The sequence below is a fragment of the Seriola dumerili genome, unplaced genomic scaffold, assembly GCF_002260705.1.
Source record: "Seriola dumerili isolate Sdu_G_001 unplaced genomic scaffold, Sdu_1.0 BDQW01000291.1, whole genome shotgun sequence".
Classification (NCBI taxonomy): domain Eukaryota; kingdom Metazoa; phylum Chordata; class Actinopteri; order Carangiformes; family Carangidae; genus Seriola; species Seriola dumerili.
Window position 1 is genome coordinate 490,727 of NW_019174546.1, and position 19,975 is coordinate 510,701.

The 19,975-nt window shown below is 40.8% G+C and overlaps 1 protein-coding gene across 1 annotated transcript in view; it reads left to right on the forward strand.

Moving 5' to 3' along the window:
• The window catches only part of LOC111231111 (zinc finger protein GLIS1-like), a 45,749-nt gene extending 41,427 nt beyond the window's left edge, over positions 1-4,322 (forward strand). Inside the window, exons 7-9 of the mRNA XM_022758110.1 lie at positions 2,263-2,396; positions 2,500-2,598; positions 3,300-4,322. Coding sequence (XP_022613831.1) covers positions 2,263-2,396; positions 2,500-2,598; positions 3,300-3,442 — 376 coding nt within the window. The 3' untranslated portion in view covers positions 3,443-4,322. The remainder of the gene's footprint in view (positions 1-2,262; positions 2,397-2,499; positions 2,599-3,299) is intronic.
• Positions 4,323-19,975: the final 15,653 nt, after the last annotated feature.

Consider the following 19,975-nt stretch of genomic DNA (forward strand, 5'->3'; position numbering starts at 1 on the left):
GGTTAACTGAAATGTTTGACATGTCCACACATTTTTGTATTCCTTGCAGCACTAACATGCAATAAGTTTCTCTAAGTGCCTAATTGATGGTGCCTTAGTTCACATTAAATCTCCATCTGCATTACATACATTCAACATGATCCTCTGTGATCCAGTAAATCTATATTACAGAAATACTCAGCAGGTTTTCCTCTGCCAAAACTGAAAACAGATAAGTTTTGCGTGCACGAGCTGGCACCTTTGGTAAAACCTACTCATCCCCTCTTCTGATCCAGCCCAAGTATGCTGCTATTAAAAAGCAGCCATGGATTAAGGCAGGGTTGCATACAGTATAAAGTGCATATAAACATTAGATCTTAAATTCTGCAAGCAGGATTCCTCTCATTCCAGATATAAGGAGGGCAGCTGGCTGTAGTTAGTTGCACAGAAAAAAAAAACTGAGTGATGAAGGGGTTTAGCTGGTAAAATATGATCAGAGAAACAGTTTCCTGAGGTTGTGCTGACAGCCGCTCCCTCAGGCGTGGGCTCTCTGTTAAGCTCATGCATCTGAGAAGTTTTGGGCACACCGGCCACAAAACAGCGGATCGACCCAGCAGGGCCACGCACGGCACGACTCAGACATCCCAGCTATGTTGTTGCAGCGTCGCAAGAATGTAAGCCGTGGAACAGACGGTTGTTTATAGTTAAGGTCAGCGCTGCTGGTTCAGGGGCCACTGAGGGGAATCCAGAGAAGTGTTGAATTCTTGGGGCTCGTAGTCATCGCAGCACATTCATTTCAACAGTCGTAGTATATCAAAGCCCACTTTGTTTACATAATCCTATACAAAGCCTGGATTTTATTACCTTGGGAAGCCACAGCCATCTGTAACTTATATCAGTTTGGGTTTCAAAAAGTCCTTCTGATTAATTTTGGCTTTTATTGTGTTTCTCCACTGAAAGCACAGACTGTTAAATTAAATGTAATAGCATTTGACATGGGAAATGGGTAATAAAGAGACCTGGGGATGACAAATGATAGATATGTAAAGAAATCTCCAATCATTTTCTTTTTTTATAGCTGGTCAGATGCGTATATAGAAGGCGCTTGGGCCAGCAGCCATCAGTATCTCTGACAGGGCTTGGCTTGTTTATGAAGTCCTCTAAAATCCTTCCAGCAGAAACCAAGGCCATTTGGCTCTCTGGGGACCAATATGCTACAGTACATCATCGAGGAGAGTTCTCAGGCCACATGAAATTCTGAGAGCGAGCTCTTTGAAGGAGGAAGGGGGGGGGGGACTCAAATACCATACTGGGGGTTTTCAGCTGCATATCTCCTTGGAGAGAGATTTGACCGCCTTTCTTTCTTCTTGTCGACTTGGCTCAACTGACTCATTCGTTTCCATGTTGAGTCAGAGTGTTTGTGCACAGTCAGCACATTCTTGCAGCATAGCAATGGATACAGCTCCGCACAAAGCACGCCTACATTCCCCCCCCCCCCTGAGGTGGAAATGCTTATATAAACTGTACTGTTTGTGCATGGTTTGAAGTATTTACATGACTGTGTGATAAAAGCTGCTGCCATACTGTCAGCTAATGGTTATCTGCCTGGACTTACTGGAAAGGATTTGATCTTTGTTTGATTTGATCAGAAATTTGTGTTAAAGTTTAATGAAAACAAGTTTTAAATAAGTATACCTACAGTAGATTTAAAAAAGTTTTTAAATGCCTTTCTTCAGTTGCGAGTCCTCTGTTTGTTTTATTTTTTATTATTGTTGTTCTTAATATTCCTGTTGAAAATCCTGTAAATTAATTTAATTATCTAAATTTAGATTAATAAATGAATGACGTTAAATCAAAGATTCATGGAAAATAAAGATGTAAAAAGATGGATCTATTTACATCAAAGTCCTGACATTTTTGCCTGAGAAACTGGCAAACATGTCAAAATGTCTGTGCATTAAATATGAAACTAATGTAGTAACCTGTAAAGACACAAAATATTAGTAGTATGAAATACCACTGGCCTTGGAAGTAATGCTGGGCTAGGCTACAACTCCTGAACGTAGGCATGCTAGTTAGCCAAACATGCTAATGTAGCATTCCTTCTCATCTAACCCAATCTCTTCCTTTAATGTTTGAAGCAACAGAAATTATGAAGAAAACATAAATTAATACATTTAAATGTTCATCATGGTTCTATACTTGTTCCCAACTGAGTACTCACATAAATGTTAATGTTGGTGTTCTGAGTAATTCAGCTGCCCGGTGTTGTATTATCAACAGGAACAGACCGACATCGTTGTTCATGGCCGCTGACGTCAGCCCAGTGAGCTCTTCATCAGACAGAGCTGACGTCCGGCTGCAGGGCTACCAGAAAACCTACAGCCACCAACAGCAAGTTTTCCCACAGCAGCAAGGTACTGTCAGCATCAGCAGCCTTATCATGTCAATCTGACATATACAGCCTGGTCTTGGTGTTGTTCTTGGCATCCACCATCATTTCCTCTGTGGTTCCCCAAGGCTGTCTGTACGGAGAAGGAAAGGTGGTTCAACCAGTCAACGATGGAGGCTTTGAACCCGCCAGTTACTTCTCAAACCCCTCCACCTCTCACTCCGCAGGTAAAAAGTGCTTGTTGGCACCCACCACGTTTTTCACATGTCATCACTGAGGGCGCTGTGTCGTGCAATTTTTCCAAAGATGATCAGCCAGGTACAGAGGTGAGAAAGTAGGCAGGATTTAACCTTTAGCCCTCTTTTTTTTTATTCATTACACCATTATGTCACTTTTCCTGTTTACAACCAAGTGCAACACTATAATGTCTTCCAGAAAATATGCTCAGTTATTCTCATATTTAAAAGACATTTTATATATATTTACAATCTTTTTTACACCGCCCTCAAGTGTAGCTGTTCGGAGCAACCATAAACACTTGTGATTGCCATTGTTATCAGATCGAGTCATTTCTAAGGGCATACATAGTAACCCAGCCCCTCAGAACTACATGAGCTTTATGTGTTTTTCTGTTGCCGTAGGCCTGTTAAACTCACATCGGACATTTTCTTAAATGTATATGCAGATTCTATTAAACATACTTCGGACTTTATAGAATCTGCGTAGGTCTGGTTTGCTGCAGGGTTTCTCCTTTCTCTGCTCATTTTGCTCTAGGAGGGTTTGGTTGTCATTTCCTCCGAGTTGTACTGTCTCTGAAGTTCCCTGTTGTTTTTAATCAATATGTGACAAACCAGTGTCACCTGGTTGCAAATCAAGAAAAGAAAGACCGATTGATTGATTAATCCATCTTCTGTTTTGCTCTTCTCAGGGTTTGACTTGTTGCAGGACCTGCAGGGCCAGGCAGGGGGCGGTTACTCCATGTCTCCCTGCCCAGACGACAGCTTCCTCTTCCAGGCAGGAGGCGTCGACCGCTGCCTCAATCAGATCTACTCCATCTACCTGGACTCATGATGACGGCCCTGAACCAGACACAAAATCACAATCACTTTGTTTTCCCAAGGACAACCTGCAGCGTGAACGATGCGTGGCGGACAATCACATCCACATTATGCTGTATTTTCAAATCTGAAGTTGTTCTTGTTCTGGACAGATGTGAGTTTTAACGGTACAAACAGAAGTGCAAAATTATCCAGAGACAGAGCTGGGGGCAAAGTGGCAAAAATATGGCAAATGGCCAAAGAGGAAATCTGGTCAAATTATAGATGTAAATAGCAGTGACTTTTTTATTCAGAGATGACCACAGCATTTGTGATCTGGATAGAATGAGCTATACGCTTCATTTGTTAGTTTGATCTTTTGGAAAGTCAGGTAGCTGGCTCTCTGGCTCCGCCACTGATGTTAGACCTCGGCCTCCTCAGCAGCTTTGCCACCTGGAAATGTTAAAACAACAATCTCTGAGCGATCAGAATGGGATCTTATAATGCCGTGGTTCCCAGCTGGGGGTCAATAAATAAAAGGCCAAAAGATAAAAAGACATAGTTCGACATAGTTCTGCTTCACAAATCTTGCTCATTTTTCTGTCTTTTCTGTGCTTTTTGCTTTATTTTTTTAATATATTGAAGAAAATTTTAAGTTTTATTTTCCTTTTTTGGGTCATAACACAATTCAGATGAAAAGAGTAACACTTTCAGTTCAACTGCTCACAACTCTGCACTGTGTGCAAGGTCACAAGAAGCTTTATTTTGAATGTCACAAGCCAAAAAGGTTGAGAGCCATTATATTGTAATGGAAGACAAGTTGCATTAAGCAGTTAAAGCCCTTAATGTAGTAGTTCAACATTTTGGGAAATATGCTTAATCGCTTTATTGAGAGTTAAATGAGAAGATTGATCCCACTCTCAAGACTATATGGTAAATATGAAGCTACAGCCAGCAACAGGTTAGCTTAGCAAAAAGACTGGAAAACAGGGGAAACAGCTAGCCTGGCCCTGTCCAGAGGTAACAAGATGGAAACGTTTGATATTTAACAGGGGGATTATGTGATGGATTTGTCAGGTATAGGGAGATGTTACTGTCTTAATTGCCATATTTCCAAAGATGTTGACCTGTTGACGGCAGGAGTGTGCACACAGTGGAGCGTGCAGTAAACTGTAGCAGTGCTGCCCCCAAGTGTCTGAAGTGTATACTGCATTTATAATATATACAGCCTGTGGAACAGAGGTCAGGTCAGTGTGGATGACTCCTGGAAAACTGACCAACAAAACAAAAATCGGCACTAAAGTGTCTCAACAGTTCCTCTGTCATGGGCTGAGAGGGGCCAACAAATACATCTTAATATGTGTAATCTTCCAACAATCAAAAACAGATGCATAATCAATCTCCTTTTTTTATATCATCTCTTTGTTGCTTCAGCACAGTGCCTTTATGTGTTTGTTGTACAATTTCTATCAGTGTTATATCCATTGAGCGAGGTGTGCATTGTTTACAGTAAGTTCTCTGCACTCTTTGTGTCTGTCTCATCACAGAGACTTTAAGAAAATGACCAACCAGAAAGTGTTTACACTGATTTTGTAGCAAATCAGAGATTTCTTATTATTGTCATTGAACAGTGTATAGACTGTATAAAAATGCACCTGTCTTTTTTTATCTAAATAAAAACTTTGTTTGTATATGTTTTCGTTTGTTAGTTGTAGGGAGTCAGCTTATTTTACATTAACTCTTATTTTCATAATTGATTAATGTCCCATTTATTTTCTTGATTAATCAGTCAATTGTTATAAAATGGTAGAAAACTGGAGGATCCCAGAGCCCAAGACGTCACATCTTCAAATTTCAGATTTTAACAGAATATCAGTCTCAAACCCAAAGATACTCAGTTCACTGTGTCGAAGACAAGAAGCAAATCCTCACATTTGAGGGACTGGAGTTAGAGAATATTTGGCATTTTTGCATAAAATGTGAGTGAAAGAAATATTTTTTCAAAATAATTCTCTGCCAATGAATGACAGTAAGTTCAGAGCTGGTTAATTCTGCCACCTGCTTGTCATTTAATCGTTTAATATACATACAGGTGCTGCACAAGTCACTATAGTGTAAAATAGGTTAACATTACCCTAAACTGAAGGTCCCTGCCCCTTCTGAGCTTTTACATATTTAAGCAAGTTATTAGGCAACAGTTACATTGCATGGTGGAAAATGTATATTATACATATAAATATAATGTTTTTCCAATATCAATGTTACCTAGTTGTAGGTTACGCTCAGTGATGAGTTAATGGTTGTAACGTACATATCCCAGTACTGCAGCCTATATACTGTACACTGGCCCAGGGCCAGTGGCCCTATCAAGTTTTGTATTTATTTCATGTGTATCCTTTAATCTAATTGCTGACCCCTGGAATAGGCAGTTTTGGGTTATGGTTGAGCCTTATCATTTATAAATTTTCTGCATTACTATCTCCTACCTATTGCAAAAGTAACTGAAGTAATATATTGAAAGCTTCAAAATGCTTTTTAAAATGTTCTTTATTTGTGTTTGCACACAAGGTCCTGATCACATAGTCATGAAAAAACCTGGAAACATGATCATTTGGGATTTAGGTTTCTGCCTGTAGTGGGGGCTGCACACTGACTGATAATTAAGAAATGTGATACTTATGATTTATCCTGAGTATTTCTTTTGGTTGTAGGAGAAAAGAGACTTCAGTGGTGAAGACTAACTTTTTTCGCCCCTCCTCACTGAACCGAGACTAAACCCAGGTGATATGTCAGTGATCCAACACCTTTGTGACCTCGGTGACGAAGTTATTTGAGCCACCAGAGGGCGCTCTGTCATCACAGCGCTGCAGCAGCTCAACTCAACTTTGTGTTGAGCTCAGAGTCGATCAAACCTGACCGCCACTGTGGCAGGTAAACGCACTTTAACTGAACACTCTGAATGAACGAACACTGTTTACACCCTCCCGGAGACAGACACACACACACACACACACACACACACACACACACACACACACACACTATCTGGAGGCTGTATTTCCACATTCCGCTCGGCGGGAGACACACCCTCAGATCCGCAGGACGAGAGGTTCCACCGGGCCAGCTGATGGGATGCAGAGAGGAGAGAGACGCTGTGGGTGATGTTTGGATCCTGAATCAGAGTCTCAGGGCTGCAGCAGAACTGGCAGTCATGGGTAAGAAAACACATTTTTACATTTTATTTTAAGTGTTGGCATCTGGATTGACGTTGATCTGTGTTTTTTTTTTTTACTCATAGAGCTTTATGTTTTTGTTATACACTGCAAGGATGTTTGGTATGTTTACAGTAAGAACTTCAGTTATGGTGGGCTTGTAACTTGTTTGTGCAGGGCTGTGGCCAGATTTTTATCAACACTAAGGTCATGGGTTCAAGACCCCCCCCCCGTAGTGCAACCCCACCTCTGTCAGAAGATGTTGAGCAGACACCAAAATGTACATAAGATTGTCTCATTATTTGGGTTTTTCTGCATTTTATTGATTCAGTCAACTGTCTGATTATGTTGTATAAAGTTTATTTCCCTACATGCTGTTTAAACAACCTCTCCACACTGGCAAAATACTGACTCCTGAATTATTTAGATTTTCTTTACCTTAAATTAGTAATTTTATTTATATTAAGTACAAAAAAAAAGAGAATCAGAAAGAGTTGGACACTAAAATTCCCAAATTCCCAGAAAATACACCAAGGACAGGCCCTGTGTGTCCTCAGTGGTGCTGTAGCTGCAGCCCTGGTTTAACACTCAGATATTTTCTGATGGAAAGTTGTTTGAAAGGAGAATGGAGGCCGTTATTTCAGAGGAAGCTCTGCAGCCAGAGAGGATGTAGCAACTCACATTGCTAGCGAGTGAGATCATCCACGTTCTCCAGATTTAAACCTCGCTCCTCTCGCTGGGCACACACACCCTGAGAGGACACGATCCAAGAAAATCCCCTGTTTGGATGTAAGGCCTTCACGCTCTTTAGGCTTAACTCTCAGGCTCTGTGAAGGTCAACCAGTGTCTCTTGTTTGTGTGTAACTTCAAAATCCAAAGAGCAACTCATCTGTCAATATTTGGAGCGAACGCTTGCTTGATACGAATCTAGAAAAAGCCTCAAACAAGGCAGATCTCCTCATCTGTCAGATACTGAAACGTGTTTGGTTGAGAGTCAGCTCTAACCTTTAGACCGTCTCTGTTATCAGACCGAGATGGGAGTTTATCTGAACTGGTGAATGAAGGGAATTAGCAACTCGTACAAACGTGTTACTTCATCCAAACTTAGCTCATACAAAGGCGTGAACTTTTGGATCGAAGAAATCCAAATCTAAGCAAATAATTACGTACATGCAGCCACGCAAACTCTCATCACTTTTCCTATTCTTCTTCAGGGTGGAGGAGCTTTGAATACACCGTCTGCTGATAGCTATCAGTTAGAACAACAGCACAGTGTAGCATGCAAATCATTTCTGAGTTAAAGGATATGAAAAGCTGTGTACTATAAATAAACACAGAGCAGTAAAAGGGTCAGGCCATGTGGTAAATTCTCAGTTTGAAGTTAAGTTAATAAAGAAGAAATACACACACAAACTATTCGACAATGAACGTTTTCTTTTTAGATTTTGATCACATATTCAACTATATTAACCTCCTTAGAAACATTTGGCGATAGTTAGGGGTCCTTTGTGAATAAATCTGAACAGACATGATCTTACTAAACAAGAAAAGACAAGTTCCCTGAGGATTTATGGATAAATAACTGCTTTAAAATGGAAGTTTCACAACAGAAATCCACAAAACTGATTCACGTTTGAAATTTAAAGCTGCTATAATCAATATCTTTATATTAATGGCTCATGTTTGATTATGCGAAAGGGATCGCTCACAATAATGAAACATTCTGCAGTTCCCCTCAGCCCATACTGAGCGTTTTAGCGTCTTTCAGGAGGTTGTTTTGGTTTTCAGACTTGCAACTTTAATGTTTTGGTTCACTCTCACCGCTCTCATTGCATCGTTCCCAGAGGCAGGAAACTTGTTTTCTGTTGTAAAGCTCTAAAAACAGACACAGTGAGTGCAGATAAAAAAAGAGCCAGATGTTTCCCTCAGGAGTTTGTGGAGACCAAAAACAGCTGGAAGAGAGTCAATACTGGACTTACACTCATGAGATGGACACAAACAGTGGCTCCAAATGAATGCCAGTGTTGCTCCATATCTGCTGGATGTTTAAATAAGTTGCTTGCTAATGTGTTTGCCATATCAACTAATGCTCCATGATAGCAACAAGAGCTAGACCAATAAATTGGCTGATAGCGGCTTATTGCTGATAATTTGGTATTGGTGTGTGTGTCAGGCAATCATTAACAAAAGATCGTAGAACAGAAATGTCAAACTAGGTTTGCTGTCATTTAAAAACAGTGACTACATCACATAGTTTGTCCACCAGAGAGCCCCGACAAGTTCATTTTCTCAACTCTAACATGTCCAACAACATGTCCAACAACATGTCCAACTCATTATGCGACTTATTTTTAAAAAAAAATATTATCAAGGATTCGTATCATTGTTGTTTTTTACATTGTTGTTGTTACATTTACAGTTTGTTTCCGCTACTGCCGCCAAGTGGCCAAAAAATCAGTTACTGCAGGTTTATCCAAGGAAACCTCATACTTATAGGAAAGCATGTCATTTTAGTATTAAGTCCCTGTAAAAGACATAATTCTATAATGCTCAGCTCTGTGTTAATCCTGGTGGTGTCACATGATCTCTGGAGGTGGTTTGAATTCAAACTGCCATCTCTAACCACCCACTAATGGACATTTAAGTGAAGCTAATGAGGTGGGGAAACCTGAAACACGCCCACAGAGTTCAGCAGGAAGTTTTGAATGAACTCCTCAGCAGCGCTGGGAGGTTTTAAATGTCAGGGTGACTCGTTTTATCTGCACTGACTGAGATCCGTCACGATGGCTGCGTGGTCATAGACGATGGTTATCAGTAACTTTGTGTCCTGATGTTGATCTATGAGATCCTTGTGTTACGGTATCGTCACTGCACTGGACTGCGGCTGTCACGGCTCATGCTAGCCGCCCCGGTCTTCTTCTGTTTCTTCCAAACACAAAGCTGTTCAGCCATGAAAGACCCGGCTGTGTATGATACTACTAGGGATAGTCTGAATCCAGGTCCAGATTATGATTTAGTACATCCTCTCTAAGCATTTTCGAAAACTATGCGTAACTTGAACAGCCTCCTGTTTACTCTGTCAAACACTCTTTACATTTTGGATATATTGGATCATCTATACAAGCACTAGAAAGTCAACTGGGGGTAGAGTCTTTCTTTCCTTTAACACACTTCCTGTATCTGTTCGCTTTTGGAGGCTGAGCATCAGCAGCTACTCCTCTTATTTACATATTAACTTTTTGTTTTGGACTCTTCAGGAGGAACTGCCATGAATTCTTTTTTACATTCAGTTTCATGTGACATCATTTAAGTGTCTCTGCTCAGTTTTTGCCTCATAATGAGCTTTTCTGGTCTGGGCCAGACTTACAATTTACATTATTTCAATTAATAAAATTATAGCATGCTGATATTAGCCTTTTAGCTCCAAGTGCCACCGTGTCAAAGAGCAGAAGTCCCCAGGAGGAATTTGTCAAATAAAAACAGGTACAGTTTATTACGCATAGACTTATTCCACAGGTACAGTCACCTCTTAGTATTGAAACAATTAGGACAGATAAGGAAAATGTAAAAAAAAAAAAAAAAAGAGCCTTTTTCCTGTGAGTTACAGTCCAATTTCATCCAATATTGTTCACCCTTATTTTTATTTAGTCCATGAACCGAAAGAAAATCCAGCAAAAAAAAAAAAAAAAATCACATTTGTGAAGCTGGGGCAAGTGGATTTTTGACATTATTGCTTAAAAATGAATGATTAACTGATTGTTTAAATTGATTAAATTGATCAAATTGGACTGGATTAATTTTCTTACAATCGAGTAATGGTTTCCACTTAAGATGTTTCTTTTTTTCGTTAGTCGTGACGAGATTTGTTGAGATGAGTCACTGTGTGTGATTTCTTCAGTTTACAGCTGCTGTTGTAAGCTGCTCTGTTTCATCATCAGCAGGTGAAGTGAGGTCGCTCTTTGGTTAGCGCACGTCTAGATGATCACATACAGACCCTGCAGCTGACAACCGCGGTCCTCTTAAACCCTCCTCTGGTAAAGCATTGACCCTGTTGTTGGGGAGTTAGCACATTCCTGCCTCCTCACTGCGGAGCAGCTTTCAGCTCTATTGTGGCGGGCGATGAAGTCGACCGAACACACACTCCCTCTCCCTCTCTGTCTCTCTCCTCCTGGCTGCTTCACATGTCAGCCATTTGGGAAAGACAGGTCTTGTTTATGTCGACCACATACGCTTTCATGTTCAGGCAGCGTCACCGAGTGCATAGGAGTTTTGGGAAGTGACCAGCAATTAGTTTTTTTTTTTTGTTGTTGTTGTTTTTTTTTTCATGTCTCTAAGAGAAGGGTTTCCCAAATGTTGTCATGTCACGGTTTCCCAACTAGACGCATGTTGGAAATGAAACCTGAGGTTAAAGGAGTCATAGAGCGGTGATTTATGCTACAGGAAATTACAGTGAAATTAAACAATTTCACATCATTTTGGGGACCTTTTTGAACCTCCTCGTGGTCATTTATGCTCCTTTCTACGAATGTGCTTTGATGTTGTCTGCTTTTTTTTTTTTTTGTCTTGTTTGTTTTGTCTGTTCCTTTTTATTTTTCACATGAACCTGCCCAGGCGCTGAACATGAAAATGAGCTTTGAGGCTAAATCTGACTCAGTTTCATGTTTCTGAAAGATAAAGTAAAGTTCTTTCTAGCTCCATGTTACCATCTACTGTTAATGCATCCACACTGTCTATGCAAAAACTATATGCTGCATTGTTACAGGTCGCATTTCATAATTACTTATTCTTTATTATTAACCACTTCAATAACATTGTTACTGATATTCTCCTGAATTTTCCCCTTAAGTGTCTTCAAAGTAAGACAAAAACCTTTTCCACTCTACAAGTATATCCTCTATCTATACATGCTCATACTGAGGCAGATATTGAAAGGCTTGATGCCTCTCTTGACTGCAGTGTCGCAACAAGTTTTATTCCACACAGTGTTCCCAGAAAGATTCAAGACACTCTCTTGTATTAAGGCACAAAAGTAAAGATTCCCCTTTTATATTTTTTTATTACTATCGTTCCGACCTTAATAAAGCACATGTATGATTGAAGCGTTTGATGTTTCATATATTGCATTTGCCGACTGATTATTTTCCAAACTATACTGCAGGCCTGTTTTACAGTTGTATCACAGACACACAACATCAGACATCATTCATTTAGATCTTGTTGCTGCGGTATTTGAGCGGAGCTATAGTGAGCTAGCGACAACCAAAAATGGAGAAGAAACCAAGTCTTTTATTTATTCCAAGTGTAGTGAGTAATCTTGCTTCACATTATTTGAATCTGTGTTGACTCTTTCATGCTTGGAGTATTTTATTTGTGTTTTTACAGCTGTGTGCTGGTTTTTGTTTCCATCCTATATACTAATATGTGTATCTGAAGACATGTCAATGAAGTGTGATCGCCAGGTTGTATTGAAGTTGGTTTCCATCATCATTCTGGCTTTAATTTAATCAAGTAAGACTTGGTGGAGTACAACCTCATCCTGAACATGAAGTGGATAAACACAGAAACCCTCAAACCAATGACGAGAAGAAAAAAGCTAGACCAAACAAAGATTAGTTGAGTTTATTCCTAAAAGAAGACAGTGTCGTGTTTTTTTTTTCATATTTACACTGAAGGCCTTATCATCAGATTCTGAATAAACTCAAAGCGCAATTTGAAGGAGACAGCTGAGCTTTGACCTGAGACATCTGCTGGGTTAGTGGAATAAACTAAAGCTGGTGAACGGCTTCTCAGAGACACTTTTCTGGATAGTGTTCTTGAAGGAAAACCCGGGACATTAGGTTTTAGGAGGTGTTAAGTTGTCTAGATAAGCTGCTTGTTGATCTATAGGCTCCGGCTCTCCCCTCCAGCGATGTTTGTATAACTCCCATCTGCCAATTAACAGCACAGCCCTCACGTGAGAGTCATAGTAGCATCTGTTTCTTCTTCCACAAGCCAAACACCGGACTCCTGATCCCCAGTGACCTGTGTCGCCATGCCAACTCCTACGGTCCTCACAACAACCACGGGTCCTCAGAGAAGTCGCTAGGGTTTACGAGCATATTTACATCTCTGTGAGCCTACATAACGTGGATCAGTTCTGAGCGAGAGGGAGACCAGGAGGCAGGTAGGGCTGAGGGAGAGGACTCGATAGATTATGACACGATAAACTCAAATTTTCAGCCTTTTGCTTTACTGTGTTTTCTGTTGCAGAGATGGTTTTCCGGTGGAGTCTCCTGCTGATCTTCACATTGCTGGGGAAGATGGGACTTGTGGTTGGATGTGTGTGTCCAGCAGCCACCATTTTGTCCCAGTTTCCCTCCGAGGTTCCTGCTGGCATCTGTTGCCTGAACTACTCCGGCTCTGCTGTCAGCCATGTGCGCTGGTCTGTGTTTACCAATGAGACAAACATAGAGACACTGGATCTCTCCAACTGTAATATCAGTTCTGTTGATGCGAGCAGCAAAGAGGCTTCTACACTGCAAAAAGTTTACTTAGGTCATAATAGACTAATGGAGTTGCCAAGGGAGTTTCTGGCCGGCCAGCCCAGCCTGAGGGAGGTGGATTTGAGCGGGAACCTGCTTCAGGAGCTTCCTGAGGGTTTCCTCCAGGACTCTGACAACCTCCAGAAGCTGTATCTTCAGGGAAACCGGCTACGCTTCCTCCCCGGCTCTGTGCTGCAGAAGCCCAGTCTGCAGAGGCTGGAAGTGGAGGGAAACCCCTGGGACTGCTCCTGTTTGTTACTGGAAGCCGTGGAGGAAGGCAGGAGGGCTAACAGGACCGCCAAGCTGCAGGATCTGCTGGGGAACCTCACCTGCTTCTCTCCGAGCCACCTGGCCGGCAGGACTGTGTGGTCGGTGAGGCTCAGCGACGTGTGCCGACCCGCCGGCCTCACCGCACTCTTCATTGTGCTCCCCCTCCTCATCCTGGCTATTTTGGTGCTCTGCTGGTGCTGCGGGAGGAAGAGGAAGAAGAAAGACGCGCCTGTGTTCAGCACCTCAAAGAAGAAAGACTCCGGCTGCAACGGCCAGAAACATCGCAGCAAGCAGCGACCTGCAGCTGCTGAGCAGAATAAAGCTAAGAACTGTGGCAGTGAGGGGATCCTGAAGAACCAGCTGCTGCTACGCCCGGCATCCACCCTCCTGGGCAGCACCAGAGACATCTATGAAGAAGTGGAGATCAAGCTGGGATCAGTGGAGTCTCTTCCCCGAGTCTCCTCACACTGTTCCAGCTCTACAGAGGGGAAGCAGGGCTCCCAGGGGCCCGGCGGGGCCAGCAAGACAGAGCTGGACACAGTCAGTGTGACGGAAGTGATGAAAGACTCAGCCGACAGGGAGAAGGCTTACCTGACCCAGTCCACCGAATACTACAGCCTGGTTCCAGGCATCGAGCTGGAGGACTCGGACCACGGAGAGTATGAGAATGTGGACCTCTCATGACGCCATCTTAAAGGAATAGTTTGACATTTTGTCAAGTATGTGTGTTTGCTGCCTTGCTGAGAGTTAGGTGAGAAGATCAGCAGCACTCACATGTCCGTGTGTTTAAAGCCCTTGAAGCCGATCGCTGTGAGTGATGAGGTCAGGTCCTACACCAACACAGAAGTTTTTGATGAACTGGTTTAAAGTGGTGTGACCAACACAGCCCTAATGTACCAGACTTTATAACATAATTATATACATTTTGAAACCAGGTTTTCAGGATCTTTAAGTAGCCTAGCTTAGCATAATGACTTTAATGAAGGGTAAACAGATATAGCTTGGCACTGTCCCAAGTTCAAAAACATGGCTCTTCTATTCTAATTCTCAACAAGAAAGCGAATAAGTGTATTTCCACAAAATGTCAAATTTCTCCTTTAAATGCACTAAAGAGAGACAGAGAGTGTGTGTGTGTGTGTGTGTGTGTGTGTGTGTGTGTGTGTGTGTGTGTGTGTGTGTGTGTGTGTGTGTCTCAGAGAAAAAGCCAGTTGTCTATCGACACAGAGACAGTGTGGTCCGACCACTGCGGTATCACAATGTAAGGGGGAAGTGATTTAATCTGGAGCTTTTCCTGTGGGACCTGAGCAGCACAGTGACTGTTTGAAAGGGAGGCCCACTTTTTTCTCTCTGGAAAAAACAAGCAATTTGCCAGCTGTCATTATTCTATTTAATGCTGCGCTCCATGCAAATGTACACTTCGTGTTGTGTTCAAGTCAACAGAGAACAGGACATATTTTTTAATTCCTGTGCTTACTTCATTCAAAGTCAAGCAAGCTTTTGTACAGTGTGTGCTTTCTTTTACCTCACCCAAGAGTCACTGTTATATGCATCCAACTTTGACTTACTTACTTATTATTCTGCATACAGGATGTTCTGAATCAAACTCACCTGAAGCTGCACAACTAGAAATATAGGTGCTTAACAGTGACTAATCCCTTGGCAATGTCCACAGTTAACTGAATGCGAAACGTGGAATGTAAAGCTTTGGTGAGAAGTCTAAATTTATATAAGTCATTAAGCAAGGGTGAAATCACAGATGCTCGCACATGCTTTGCGTCACAAACTGAAATGTGCACATAGGTTGGAAAATGCCACATCCAAATGCTGGTGAATGCTGGTTTAAGATAAAAAATCTCTGTAGTGCCGGTTCAGTAAACTGAGATGTAGAGCGTTTCTGTGCAGCGGCGAATTCAACGTAACGACACTGGAGAGGAAACCTACACAAAAGAGGAGAAAAAAAGCCAAAAAAAACTGAACATCAGGGTCATCGTGGAGGAGCAGGACGCAGACAGTCGACTGTTATCTAACATGTTGAAAACAGACAGGCGTCTCACTCTCACACTTGTTGGCTTTGAATGCTAATTGGTTTGTGTTCAGTGAGACAGAGTGAGCGAGGGTGCAGCGAAGGGTGTGGAGCTTCCTGGAATTTAAAAAAAAAAAAACGAGGTGTATTTTCCACACGGGTTCTCTCATATTTTCCATTAAGGCTTCATTTATCAACATTGTGAGATTTATTGCGCTCCCAATGCCAAACGCCTTTAGGTCAAAAGGCAAAATGACAAATGTTGCATTTTGTTATCTTTAGTTCAATTTCTTCCCAGTGTGTTGAGCTAAAGAAACGGAGGTCGCGTCCTAGATTTCTTTTCTTTTTTTTCTAATACTTATTTTTGGGAGGAACTGTGGGGGTTTTGGAAATCTGGAGGGAATTTACAATCTCCAGTTGGTCGTTCACTAAACCCTGCCTATGATTGGTGATGTCCAGTCTTAGCCCAGCAATAGTAACTAGCCAATACAATGTATAAGCCCGGCCCTGTCAAGCTTTTGGATTTCTCCACATGTTGCGAGATACTTGATGTTTAAAGAGTGAAAACACAAGAGTTAAATCATAAGGAATGGATTACACAGCCTACAGCTGAATGTCAGTTCCAGGCTCAATGAGCATGGGATTAGTTTGGGGGTGGGGGGTTACAGGTTGCATTAAAAACAACACCAACAAAATTAAACACTCATGAATAGTACAGCCACTGCATAGTGTTTGTGAGTGGAAGGCAATGGTCAGTCCTCATCTTGAAGCTCTGCCTCTTATAATGTCAAAAGTAAAGGAAACAAAAATAAGAACAAAAAAAAAAAGAGAGTTTGATCTCCCATTGTCTTCATCCCACTGATAATACCACGACTAACCAGCCTGTCCCTTCAGCCTCAGTCTTTAACCATCATTCTGTATCATGTTTGTAGCCATCAGTTGCAGGCGAACGAGTCGGCAGGAAACATTTAATTACATATAATTAACTTATCAGTTGGGGGAAATCGGCGGTGACCAGTTAGGAATAAAAGGCCACTTTTGTCTTCCTCTGTCTGAAATCAAAAATTCATTGTGTTAAAAACAACACAAAAATTGATGGTAAATCTGCCACTGTTATAACTGTAAACTGCCTTATGGGCCATATGACAAAGCAAAGGTTGACAAGCATAGAAGCAGGGGGGCTCGCTGAACTGCAAATTAAAACATTAAACATACTGTGTTATTAGAGGATGAGTGGGTTTTGTTTTTACTCGATTACTTCAACTTGACTACGTCCAGGCCAACAGAATGAAATAAAAAATAAATATAGAATAAATATATAATATAACAAATAAAATTTAAAAAAAGGAATAACTGAATAAATTAAATATCAAAAATCCAAATAATTTGAACATTTCCTGAGAGTGGCGAGGGAGGACCTGTGACCTCAGTATTTCTAAAATCTTTTCTACAGCCCTGATTGTGAAAGTGAAATAAGGTATAATGTCATATTATATAGTAGCATGAATAATTCTTCATTTAAAAAAGAAAATGGATGAACTGGTATGACACAATAAAAGCACTGATCCCCATCTTTACGTTTTTGCTTTCAGATGCGCTATCTCGATCGTTTTTTTGTATGCAACACTTTTGAATATTGTTGAAAGAAAATTAAATGGTTTTTTTTCAGGATTTCTGCCTCAGGACTGTGTTTGATGATGTTGATTAATAACACAACACACAAGAGATGAAGTTAAAAACCAAAGTGTGTCATTAGCTCACTGCTCCAGATCTTTTTCATATGATCTTTCTCTGTGGCCCCTCAGCTCTGTCTCACCCGACAATGACCCAGGTCGGCCCCCAGCTACCTGAAATCCTACTTTTCATTTCAGCTCTAATTTCACTCACCGTGGGAAGCTGTAATTACTGCATTGGGTTACAAAAAAACGATCGGCACGGAGCTGCTCTCCCTGTCCTGTTCGCAGAGGTCTCAGCCTCCCGACCAGTATATCCAGTAGCTGAGGCCAGGAAATGAGTGGGCAGAAACAGTTGTTGGAGTATCCGTGGATGTTAATCTTGGAGTGAATTTCATCTAGATCAAGATCACTGACCGGCCATTGTGTTTTCATCGGATACACAGGAATGAAACGCAAACATACAAGTGTAAAATATTTGATTTAGTAAATAGTTTCACTGACAGAAGAGCAATAAGAAATGGAAATTAGGATATTTACATTATGAGCCGTATAAACAACAATATAAAAACATAGCTCTAAGAAAAACAGACAAAGTTTGCATTACTATCAGCTGATCCATACGTCCTCAGATAAGAGACATTATAAATGAACATCTAACACAGTATTTACAATGTCAAATGTTCTTTTTATTGTTTTCTGTCAATATAACAGCCTTTGGGTGTCTTTGTTTATGAAATAAATAAAGACAGTGACGCCTCAGGGCTGAGGCCGGGAGCCGTGCTGCACGACACACCAGCGCCATCTAGTGACGGGAATGGAAACTAACATTTATTAGGTAAATGCACTGTACATGCTGAAAATACTTCATTGTGGCAAATGCATAAATCTGTTGGTAATGAGTGCAATAAAAAGCGAACTAACACTGAGGCTCATCAGTCTACTGCAGCTGAAGGAGTGGCACAGAGTAAGGCAGAGAACAGGGAAGTCCACGACGCTCACTTGTCCAGGCTGTGACGGAGGATGGATGGCCTCATAAATATCATGTCAGGGGAGAGCAAACAGAGTCAGCAGATAAAACCCTGCTGGGAAAAAAAAAAAAAGAGTGTGACTTACAGTGGGCTTGCTGTAACGATGTGAAAAACAAACAAGTGAGTGGAGCTGCAGCAGCCAATGACAAAGGCTGAGAGACGGGTGGGATGGAGCCAGCTGACAGTCTATCTGCATCATCCAGCAAAAGATGTTTGGACTGATGTAATCACAGCCACTGATGGCCAGAACAGTAAATAACACTGAAAAGCATCCGCTGTGCAATCAATCTGTGTGTGCTTTGTTTGATTTTCTATGGCAGGGTATTACAGTCACTGAGATAACAGGTCCAAAGTACTTGGTTGATTTTTGTAGCACCTGTGAAAAACCTATTAAAAATTTAGAGCAACACGTTAATATCCGAATCGTTTTATACCGCACTAAAATTGGAAACCCATTTACAGAAGTGTCCTGGCCAGAAATAAAACATAGAGGTTTAAAAGCTTCTAACACAGACTTACAATAGATTCTAACATATAAAGAGAATAATCAAGGTTCACATACAAGACCAGAAAGATAAAATGACAGCAATAAATATACTCTAACAGGTAAAACAGAAGCACAGTAGACCATGTTTTTTTAGAATAAATAAACCCTAAAACAAGTGACACAGCTAACCACTATATTCTTTATTTCAATAAATAGTTTAAAACACTGCCTGTGAGATCGGCCCACCTCCAATTCAAACTGAATGGATTTAAAAGCTAAAAAGAAAACAGGTTTCTAAATCCAATTTCACAGCTGAGATCTTCATAAAATGAAATGTTGGTCTTGGACATGAGGTCCTGTTTGTAAAAACCAGCTGTAATTGGTTTATTATGGCCTCTAACAACACCCGAGTCACAAAGTCTGTTTTTGTACCAAATGCATTCCTGACTGAGCAAATACTTCATCTGCTGAGAGGGTCACTTCTCCTGTATTCTTTTTAATGTATTCTTATTTTGAGCTTTTTTTTAATAATATGTTTATATATATATATATAAATATGTATAACCTTTGTTGAATTTAGGTAAATATGTCTCCATGTGTGTATTTATGAGTGTATGCAGGCAGGTTTATGTACTGTATGAACACACGTGTAACATGTGTACTGTATCAAGTAAACTCTACTGTACATGTACAGTATAAGTATCCATTTTCCCTTTTTCCTTGCAACACTTTGTATTTCTGGTTTTGTTAAGTGTTTTTATTATAATTGTTTTGTTTGTTTGTCTGTTTGTTTTTTTTCATTAAAACAAAAATGCCAACGGTGCCTATTTTCAGTGAGTCAGATGTGAGGATTTGCTGCTTTCTTATGTGATAATAGACTGAATATCTGGGTTTTGAATTGTTCGGTTCACATGAAACACACAGTTTGAAGACATCACCTTGGCTTTTTGTCGTTTGTGCTGGGGCATATTCTTTTCTGACAATTAGTACACAAAACAATTAACTGATGAATTGAGACTGTTGACTATTTTGGAGACTTTTATCAACTCCAAAGAATTGTCACTGAATAATAACCAATACTTATTAACAGTGGGGATGTTAGTAAGAGCCTTTCAGATTATAGAAAAGTTCCGGTAACAACTTAAACCAATATAATGACAACTGATCACTGACGCAGCGTACTTCAGCAAGAGGTTGTTTCCACTACACTCAGTCACTGTAGGTGTGTATCTCTTTAGGCATGAGGTTCCCAGGTAATAAATTTAAGATGTTAATTTATGGCTGCACATAGGAGACGTTTAAATTGAAACCCAGAGGAAGAACTTTTCTTCTTCCCAGGACAACAGGATT